Below are 11,059 nucleotides of genomic sequence, written 5' to 3'. Positions count from 1 at the left end.
TTAATCACAAGTTCACTTAATTTAGATTGACGTCGTTTTGAAATGGATACGCTTTTGCTTCAAAGTCAAATCAATTCTTCTAAAACAAATGAACCAGTTTTGTCAATGTGGGAGGTGAACTGTAAAGGAAATGACTTGTGATGCTAGACTCAGTTATCAGAAAACTTAAATATGTAAACCTACTTTCTCAACTATAAATTTTGTGAAATCTAAACACAAATCAAGTACTTTTTTTTTTTTTTTTTTTTTGAGACAGGGTCTTGTTCTGTGGCCCAGGCTGGAGTGCAATGGCACCATCTCAGCTCACTGCAACCTCCACCTCTGGGTTTAAGCGATTCTCCTGCCTCAGCCTCCCAAATAGGATTACAGGTTTACCTGGGATTACAGGTGCCCACCACCATGCCTCGCTAATTTTTGCATTTTTATTGGAGACAGGGTTTCACCATGTTGGCCAGGCTGATCTTGAACTCCTGACCTCAAGTGATCCACCCGCCTCAGACTCCCAAAGTGCTGGAATTACAGGCATGAGCCACTGTGCCTGGCCAAATCAAGCACTTCTGATGAAGTTAGTATCCAAACTGAGATATGTGTAAGCAGAAAATACACACCAGATGTCAAAGATAGAGGACAAAAAAACAAACACAAAATATCTCACTCATGATTCGTTATATTAATTACAAGCTGATGGAACATTTGTGATGAACTGGGCTAACGTGTATTATTAAAATTAACTTCACTTACGTCTCTTTCTTTTTTTTCATGGGGCTATGAGAAAATTTAAAATTATATACATGGGGAAAAAAGCTAAAGTTGCCATTTTTTCCCTCTACCTTCATTTATCTGCTTGTCTAATAGACACTGAAGAACAAATCTTTTTAAAGAAGAACGTGTGTGACTTACATTACACTTCCATCTGCAGTGCTGGTTCAGACCACCATGACATTTGACCAAAGGACTCAGCAGAAAGAAGGCTGCCCAGGCCCCAAGCTCACCATCAAGGATACAGCCACACCCTTGGTTCATTCTCGCACGAATTTTAGACCCTCCCATTTATGTTGAAGACTCTGGCTACTGGCTACATGCTCACCGATACCAATCCAGGGCAAAAGCCCAGCACATCTCAGGGGTTTCCTGGGAGGCCGGATGAATGCGTGAGGCCTCCTGGGAGCAGCCCTCAGCAGGCAAGGGCTTTGGCCTGTGGGGGTCCACAACTAAGTGTCCACAGTAGACCAGCCCTGTTCAGGCTTGGATTCTCTCAACATTAGGCAAAAGGTCTCCTCATACCCATTTGACAGATGCAAAAACTGAGGCTCAGGAAGGTCAAGTTTGGGGAATTCTTTTAATTGTATGTTTCCTGAGCATCCATTTGATTGTAAGTTGGACTTTCTCATACTAGAAGCAAAGATTAGTAACACAGTTTCTAGTTATCCAACTTCTCCCAGTTCCTCAAGGTGGTAGATCCAGACATCTGCCTCATAAAACCGCCTCCTGGGACCACCTCCTCATGAACAGCTGGATATCACCTGCTTGACTTGTCCCACTGACCCCCACACCCACATGGGCCGTGCTGATATCCTACCCACACCGACCCCTCTCAGTCATAGCATGAGTCCCCGGGCTCATGCCTGCTTGCTTTAAACCCCCCAGTTAGAACCTCCATGGGAAACCTGCTTGGATAGCACCGTGGGCTCCAATAAAAGCTTTGGCTCACAGCTCCCTCTCTCTCTCTCGTTCTCCACCTTCTGGTTGAGCCCACGTGTCCTGGATGGCTCCCCCTTTTTGCTGGCCCTGCGAAGCATGCTGCCCTCTGTTCTCTGGATCTCTAAGCAATAAACTGCTTCTGTCATTTCATGGGTTCTGATGATCTGCCTCCTCTACCCCATACTAACTTCTTTCCTGGTCAGGGGTCTCCGGGAGAGTGGCTGTCTCAGTAGGAATAAACTGGACACAGGTCAGACAAGAGCCACAAGGGCATATGCCAGGATCAACAAGCTTCCCTTGAGAGGGACACCTGGCCACAGGTTAGACACTTAGGTATCAGGTCGTCTGCCAGGACAAAGAAAGATCCTATGAAAGGCACATGGGAAACACCCACGACCACATCCCCAGAATCCCCATCAGGGCGGGGCTAGACTTTACAGCCACTCTCACCTGAGAAGGACGTCAATACAAAATTAGGGAAAAAATTACAACATCAAGTCACTTGCCCGAAGTCACATGCACGCACCCCGCAGGTGCAGGTGTAGACTCTCTCACCGGCTCTCCCCTTTATGCTACCACCAGAAACACAGGAGAGATTTCTGAGGTAGCCTCAGGCCCTGGGACTGAAAAATGTCAGTGCTTGGAAATCCACTGCCTAGGAGACAGCGGCTGGGTGACAACTCTAGCCCCCCGTTTTCTGCTATCTTTTTAAAAACGCTACAAATACAAAAATTCAAAAAATTAGTTTACTAGGTTAATATAATTAGGTCAATGCAATCCTGTTTTGATCTCAATACATCCCATATTGCAATATATAAATGTGTCAAATTCAGATGTTTTGTGGCATAGATAATTGGCTAAGCTGGGTGGTGGTCTACCCCAGTTTATAGTTCATGTTCTTCATGGCTTTGCAGCATTTGTCACTTTCTATGATGTATTCAAAGACCAGAAATCGCCATACTTGACCTGTCAGCTAGTCCTTGAACAGCTGTAGGTTTGTTTTTTTTTGAGATTTCTGAGACAGAGTCTCACTCTGTTGCCCAGGCTGGAGTGCAGTGGCGCAATCTTGACTCATTGCAACCTCTGCCTCCAGGTTCAAGTGATTCTCCTGCCTCAGCCTCCTGAGTAGCTGGGATTACAGGCACACACCACCACGCCCAGCTAATTTTTGTATTTTTAGTAGATATGGGATTTTACCATGTTGACCAGGCTGGTCTTGAACTCCTGACCTCAAGTGATCCACCTGCCTCAGCCTCCCAAAGTGCTGGGATTACAGGCATGAGCCACTGCACCCAGCCTGTAGGTTTTAACTAATAATTAGGGTATTACTCTATCATTCAAATTCTCCAGGTACTGACCTGGGTTTTATTTATTTATTTATTTAGTTAGTTAGTTAGTTAGTTTTGAGACAGGGTCTCACTCTGTTGCCCAGGTTGGAGTACAGTGGTGGCATGATCTTGAGTCACTGCAGTCTCCACCTCCTGGGTTCTACTGATTCTTGTGCCTCAGCCTGCCAAGTAGCTGGGACTACAGGCGTGCATCACCACACCAAGCTAATTTTTGTATTTTTTGTAGAGATGGGGGTCTCACTATGTTGCCCAGGCTGGTCTCAAACTCCTAACCTCAGGTGATCCACCCACTTTGGCCTCCCAAAGTGCTGGAATTACAGGCATGAGGCACCGCACCCAGTCAGACCTTGTTTTTAAATTATGATTTGATGTACATGTTAAAAATTAAATCATTTCATGCATTATTTCCTACTGAATTTGTGTTTCAAATAAAATAATGAATTTTAGGATTCCTACATTTATTTTATAAAAGTGAAAATTAAATCAAATGATCTAAGTATTTCCAAGCAAATTTTGGGACGAAAGCTATTCTAGGAAGGCTTGCCCTTGATTCTTGCTACATGTACTTGTTCAGCCACTCGATTAAATTCCTTCTCGCCTCATCAATGTAGGGCTTGTCTGCAGGTGAGCAATCTTCTCTCTTCCGATGCACGAACCCATGAGTCTGCCCAGAAAATGTTTTAATTTGATATTCAACTTTGCAGTGTTCTTTCAACTTCTGGGTCAGCAAAGATACCTGGTGTGCAAAAGATTTCATGATTTTAACCCTTTAGTTGTACTTTCCATTCTCCAAATCTTCAGTGACTGCTCATAACAGAAATTTAACATCAATGCTTTAAATTAGAAACAAGTTCTACAGTTACATTGAATTCTTTCCTGCTAATTTTTTTCTTTTTAGACAGGGTCTCACTCTGTTGCCCAGGTTGGAGTTCAGAGGCACCATCTCGGCTCACTGCAACCTCTGCCTCCCAGGTTCAAGTGATTCTCCTGCCTCAGCCTCCGGAGAAGCTGGGATGACAGGCACACGCCACCAGGCCCAGCTAATTTTTGTATTTTTAGTAGAAACAGGGTTTCACCATGTTGACCAGCCTAGTCTCAAACTCCTGACCTCAGGTGATCTGCCTGCCTCAGCCTCCCAACGTGTTGGGATTACAGGCATGAGCCACTGCACCGGGCCTTTACTGCTAATTTTATAACTAACACAGTTCTTATATCTGGCAAAGGAGAGATTTCAGAGCAATGTAAAAATGATACATCTATTATGTGAAATCATTTGCATTAATGCATGAGTTACTAATATTATAAAATAATTTCTAAATGACTACTTCTTTTTCTTATAGAGTCAGGGTCTCACTCTGTCGCCCAGGCTGGAGTGCAGTGGCACAATCGTGGCTCACTGCAACCTTCAACTCCTGTGCTCGAGCAATCTCCCTGCCTCAGGCTCCCAAATAGCTGGGACTACAGATGTGTGCCACCATCGCAGCTGATTTGCTTACATTTTTGTAGAGAAGGGATCTAGCTAGACTGCCTAACCTAGTCTCAAACTCTCAGCCTCAATCAATCCTCCCACCCCAGCCTCCTGAGTCGCTGGGATTACAGGCATGAGCCACCACGCCCAGCTAAATGACTGCTTTTGAACCATACTTTTCTTCTGCTTTTTCCTCATCAACTGACTGTGTTTAATAAATCCTTGTCTTTAAGTAGGACAAGGTCATAGGCTTTATGGCAATTTGTGGGTTAGCATGGAGCAGGGCAAGAGGTCCTGTTTCTCCACCAGGTAATCAGGCCATGCTGAGAATACTTTCCTCAGACATTTCCTTAAGCAGGTTTTGGGAAGGTTACGCTTCCACAGTGGAATGATCTAAGTGGAATTGAATAAAACCCATCTTTAAAATGGTAATGTTGGAAATATTTGGAGCAACAAATGCATCCTTCAAGACTTCCCACTCCCCACAGAATGTCAAATCATGCTACTAAATACACAAATGATGCCGGGTGCGGTGGCCCACGCCTATAATCCCAGCACTTTGGGAGGCCAAGGCGGGCAGATTACCTGAAGTCAGGAGTGCTAGATCAGCCTGGTCAACATGGTGAAACCCTGTCTCTACTGAAAATACAAAAATCAGCCGGGCGTGGTGGCAGGCGCCTGTAGTCCCAGCTACTCGGGAGGCTGAGGCACGAGAATGGCTTGAACCTGGAAGGCGGAGGCTGCAGTGAGTCAAGATCGCACCGCTGCACTCCAGCCTGGGCAACAGAGCAAGACCCTGTCTCAAAACAAATAAACACGAAGAGAAAAGATGCCAACTTACGTTCTCGAGTGGAATCACAATATCATTTTCAGCAAAAATGAACAAGGTGGGGTTCTTTAAATTGTAAACGCCTTCAGAATCCTTGACGATGCCTGAAAAATGAGCACAGAGGCATGATATATGACCCCCACACTCATGCCACAGAAAACTACAGCATTTGGGTTTGATTTTCAAAGTAAAATCTCTGCTTTGGGGCTTTATTTCCTTTTCTAGTCATTCCACAGAAGTGGCCCAACTTACAAGACTAGCGTAAAAGAAGGCCGGGCACAGTGGCTCATGCCTGTAATCCCAGCACTTTGGGAGGCTGAGGCAGGTGGATGGCTTGGGTTCAGGAGTTTGACAGCAGACTGGGTAACATCGCAAAACCCTGTCTCTACAAAAAACACAAAAATAAGCCGGGTGTGGTGGTGTATGCCAGTAGTCTCAGCTACCTGGGGGGACTAATGTGGGCGGATCACTTGAGCCTGGAAAGTTGAGGCTGCACTGAGCCGTGTTTGTGCCACTGCACTCCAGCTTGGGCAACAAAGTGAGACCCTGTCTTAAAAAATAATAATAAAATAAAAAATAAATAAATAAACAAATACAAAAAAACCCAAAGGTTGGGCGTGGTGGCTCAAGCCCGTAATCCCAGCACTCTGGGAGGTCAAAGAGGGTGGATCATGAGGTCAGGAGTCCGAGACCAGCCTGGCCAACATGGTGAAACCCTGTCTCTACTAAAAATACAAAAACTAGCCAGGTGTGGTGGCAGGCGCCTGCAATCCCAGCTACTTGGGAGGCTGAGGTAGGAGAATTGCTTGAACCCAGGAGGTGGAGGTTGCAGTGAGCCGAGATCATGCCATTGCACTCCAGCTCTGGGCGACCAGAGCAAGACTCCGTCTCGGAGAAAAAAAAAAAAAAAAGGATCATAAGAGTACAAGAGAAACTTATTTAGTCAGATCTTCCTACTCTCTACCTGCCCACTTTATGGACTAGGAATCAGGCCATTAAATAATTGAACGAGACCTCGTCTGCGTCTGCTGCTTTAGTATGGAAAGACACCAGAGTAGCCTGAGGAATGCTCCCGCTGGGATCTACCTTCATTTACAAACAGGACCATTTTCAAAGCTTTGCTTGAGAAGTTTCTCAGGTCTACACAAGCCTCACAGGTTCTGGCTTGAATGCACTGAGTAGTTTCGTTTGTAAGAGGAGCTGTCATTTGAATGGGTATTTAGATTCGCACCAGACCACAAGTGTGGAAGTGTGAAACTGCCTGGACCTAGCAGGTCGGTCTATAAAAATCAGGTTTTGGCTGGGCGAGGTGGATCACACCTGTAATCCCAGCAGTTTGGGAGGCCAAGGCAGGTAGATCACTTGCGGTCAGGAGTTTGAGACCAGCCTGGCCACCAATGCAAAACCCTGTCTCTACTAAAAACACAAAATTAGCTGGATATGGTAGCCCCAGCTACTCAGGAGGCTGAGGCAGAAGCATTGCTTGGACCCAGGAAGTGAAGGTTCAGTGAGCCAAGATCGTGCCACTGCACTCCAGGCTGGGTGACAGCAAGACGCTGTCTCAAAAAATAACAATAATGGTTTTCATCTTTCATCTCAGCATTGGAGATTAATTCTGAAATTAGAAGCATGCTCTGCCCGACCCAGGCTGTCTGAAAACAACCTGTGGGTGTGTCCAATTCTATGGGAAAATAAGTAAGTAAAAGATTTGCAGCAAGTTACCATTTTAAGATAAGAAGAGGTAAATAACATAACTTTTTTTCCACTTCCTGATGGCAGCACAGAAGAGCTAAGTAACAGAGAGAGCCTCCTTCACCTGTAACTCCTCTTTAGGAGGCAGGGAGCCATGGGAAAGGTGGCCACGCTCCCTTCCCCACTCTGGCAAAGCTACTTCTGTGGATGGGCCTCTTGATATCCTGAGCCTGAGCCCGGCCACGCTCGGCAGCTCACACACTGCACAACAGCGGCCAGAAGGTGGCGCCGGGGAGGCATCCGCTCCTGACCGCCTTTTGCTAAATGCACAAAAGCATGGTCTAGACAAAGCATCTCTCAGCTCCTTTGTTCAAAGAGGCAGCTGGCCACTGACTTGAGTTTATGTCCTTTTGTGTTGCCCTAAGTCAATATTTAAAGGGTTTTTTAATGCTAAAAGTAGTTGAAAATACCACAGTGAGGAACCATTAAGCCAAGAAAGAATCATCAGTATAACTTTATGATCCACTTCAGATGTTCCCAGGCCTAACGACAGTTCCACTTGCTATTTTTCGACTTTACAATGGTGCACAAGCGACACCCATTCAGTAGAAACCGTACTCCAAGTACCCAGACAACCATTCTGTTTTTCACTTTCAGTACAGAATTCAATAAACTGCATGTGATATTCAAGACTTTACTATAAAATAGGCCCTGTGTTAGATGACTTTGCCCAACTGTCGTCAGATGCAGGTGTTTTGGGCAGTCCAGGTGAGGCTATGATGTTTGGTAGGTGAGGTGGATTAATGCATTTTCGACTTGGGATATTTTCAATTTACGATGGGTTTATCAGGACTTAGCCCCACTGTAAGTAGAGGAGCATCTGCATTATTTTTAAAGACTATATTTCCTATGTGTCTTTTTTGTTTCTGTTTATCTATTGGTCTGAATGCTTCTATATCATGAGTTTAGCAAGCAGCTTCTATATACAGATATGTTATTTCATTGCTGTAATAACTTTGGTTTTGGCAAAAAATGTATAAATTGCTATTTACATTTTAGAGTGTGTTTTCCTTTGCTTTTTTTTTTTTTTTTTTTTTTTTTAAGAGACAAGGTCTCACTCCCTGTCACCCAGGTTGGAGTACAGTGGTGCATTCATAGCTCACTGCAGCCTCAAACCTCTGGGCTCAAGTGATCCTCCTGCTTCAGCCTCCTGAGAGGCTGGGAGCACAGGCACATGCCAGTACACACAAGTAATTTTAATTTTTTTTTTTTTTTTTTGAGAGTCTCACTCTGTTGCCCAGGTTGGAGTGCAGTGGCACAGTCTTGGTTCACTGCAACCTCCACCTCTCGGGTTCAAGCGATTCTCCTGCCTCAGCCTCCTGAATATCTGGGACTACAGGCGCCTGCCACCATGCCCAGCTAATTTTTGTATTTTTAGTAGAGACGGGGTTTCACCATATTGGCCAGGCTGGTCTCGAACTCTTGACCTTGTGATCCACCCACCTTGGCCTCCCAAAGTGCTGGGATTACAGGTATGAGCCACCACACCAGGCCTTAAAACTTTTTTATAGAGACAAAGTCTCTCTATGTTGCCCAGGCTTGTCTCAAACTCCTGGGCTCAAGCCATCTGCCCATCTTGGACTCCCGAAGTGCTAGGATTACAGGCGTGAGCCACCGCGCCTGGCTGCTTTTGCTTTCTTTCTGTCTTTAGTGTGTGTGCATGTTTGTGTACAGTTAGAGCAATTTGTATCTTGGAAAAATCGATCTTTCTTTCTCTTTCTCTTTTTTTTTTTTTTTTTTTTTTTGAGACAGGGTCTTGCTCTGTCGCCCAGGCTGGAGGGCAGTGGTGTGATCATGGCTCACTGCAGCCTTAACCTTCTTGGGCTCAAGCATTTTCCCACCTCAGCCTCCTGAGTAGCTAGGACTACAGGTGTACGTGACCACGCCCAGCTAATTTTTGTGTTTTTTGTAAAGACAGGGTTTTGCCATGTTGCCCAGGCTGGTCTTGAACTCCCAAGCTCAAGTGATCTGCCCACCTAAGGCTCCCAAACTGTTGGGATTACAGGCGTTAGCCACCACCAGAAAAATATTTTCATAGATGCTGCTCATAAAAATCTTGGGTGATACTGATCATGATTACATTAAAAAAAAATGCTATCCCCTTCATCCTAGGTGAAGAAATGGAGAGCTCAGGTTAGGTGGCTTTTCCAAAGTCACAACATTGGGACCAAGGCCTCTTGACTCCCAGTGACATCCTCTGGTTAACTGCATGACAAACCTCCACCTCTATTTTCAGATTCTTAAAGCCCATTTCCATAAGCTGGGCAGTCTTCACATTATTGGGGGTTGTGTAACACTGGATGGGGAGGCTTCTGATTGCTGTCACTCTTCCACCCCTCCCTTTTGCATGGAGTAAAAATACACAAGGCAGATTTACCATAGACAGATACCCCTGCCCTGAATTCTGAGTATTTCACCATCAAATGATGGACAGCAGTTCCACCCCAGCAGAATCCCACGAGGCCAATTTTCTGGGCATGACACTGTTGTTTCAGATACTTCAAGACAGCACTGATCTCTCTAGAACAGAAAGAAAAAATATTCAAGAATCAGGGTTATTTTGTGAACCCCTCAAAGGGCTGTGCTGATGATAACAGGACTGTATCAGCAACTGTTCTTGAAGTTGCCAAGGATTCTTCTTTTGGGAGCTCTATCCTCACTACCTCTGCCCCAACTGATGCATCATCCCAGCATGTCTTCCTGCCAAGCCCAGCCCTCCTCCAACTGCCTGACAGCTGCAGGCAAGCTGGGCTCTTCCCAAAAGACAGATCCAACCAGCTCACTCCCAGCTGAGAGCTGAGCAGTCTTCCACAGCCTCGGGATGAAGGCCACAGCCCACAGCATGGTTCGTAAGACCCAAGTCCATGACCTGCTCCCTGCAGAGTGCCCCAGTCTTCTCTGTCCCGAGTCTCCCAGGAGAAGAACCTCCTCTCTCCTCTCTCCCATGACTAGCCATAACTATGGACAGACGCCCAGACACTCTCTGACTTCACACATTCACTCTCTCCCCAAAACTCCCCACTCTGCATTGCCAAATTTGGAAAGCCACCAGGACTATTTCAGCCATGAGGGGACCAAGAATAGTGACCCTTGCCCGGCAAATGATTCATCTGCAAACTGATTGGAACTTAGAACACATTTTCAACTAGAAACAATGTACCAAAGTGGAAGTGGGCTGCACATGTATGTTTATTGCAGCACAATTGCAAAGATACGCAACCTAAGCGCCCATTGACCAATGAGTAAAGAAAATGTGGCATATATACACCATGGACTATTACTCAGCCATAAGAAAGAACAAAATAATATCTTTTGCAGCAACTTGGATGGAGCTGGAGGCCATTTTTCTAAGGGAAGTAACTCAGGAATGGAAAACCAAATACTGTACGTTCTCACTTATAAATAGGAGCTAAGCTGTGGGTAGGTTCGCAAAGGCACACAGAGTGATATAATGGACTATGGAGACTCAGAAGGGGGAGGGCTAAAAACTATATATTAGGTAAAATGTACACTACTCAAGTGACAGATGCACTAAAACCTCTATTTTCATAGATGGCGCTCATAAAAATATTGTTTGATATTGATCATCATCACATAAAGAATGCTATCCTGGCTGGATGCGGCAGCTCATGCCCATAGTGAGACCCCATCTCTATTTTATTTTAAAATTTTTAATTAATTAATTTTTTTTTTGACGGGATCTTGCTCTGTCCCCCAGGCTGGAGTGCAGTGGCGTGATCTCGGCTCACTGCAACCTCCGTCTCCCAGGTTCAAGTGATTCTCATGTCTCAGCCTCCTGAGTAGCTGGGATTACAGGCGTGCGTCACGATGCCCAGCTAAGTTTTTTGTTTATTTGTTTGTTTTTTGTATTTTTAGTAGAGACAGGGTTTCACCATGTTGGCCAGGCTGGTCTCAAACTCCTGATCTCAAGTGATCAGCCAGCCTCAGCCTGCCAAAATG

General features: G+C 45.3%; 1 protein-coding gene across 1 annotated transcript in view; it reads right to left on the bottom strand.

Annotated features, from left to right (window-relative positions):
* Positions 1 to 742: 742 nt before the first annotated feature.
* The window catches only part of CMBL (carboxymethylenebutenolidase homolog), a 31,486-nt gene continuing 21,169 nt past the window's right edge, over positions 743 to 11,059 (bottom strand). The window contains exons 4-6 of the mRNA XM_017888555.1: positions 9,477 to 9,619; positions 5,360 to 5,451; positions 743 to 3,786 (exon numbers count right to left, since the gene is read on the bottom strand). Coding sequence (XP_017744044.1) covers positions 3,607 to 3,786; positions 5,360 to 5,451; positions 9,477 to 9,619 — 415 coding nt within the window. The 3' untranslated portion in view covers positions 743 to 3,606. The remainder of the gene's footprint in view (positions 3,787 to 5,359; positions 5,452 to 9,476; positions 9,620 to 11,059) is intronic.

Source organism: Rhinopithecus bieti, unplaced genomic scaffold (assembly GCF_001698545.2).
Source record: "Rhinopithecus bieti isolate Rb0 unplaced genomic scaffold, ASM169854v2 scaffold_17184, whole genome shotgun sequence".
In the NCBI taxonomy this organism is placed as follows: Eukaryota; Metazoa; Chordata; class Mammalia; order Primates; family Cercopithecidae; genus Rhinopithecus; species Rhinopithecus bieti.
Note: the sequence above shows the minus strand (reverse complement) of the source record. Positions and strands in the feature narration are given on the sequence as shown.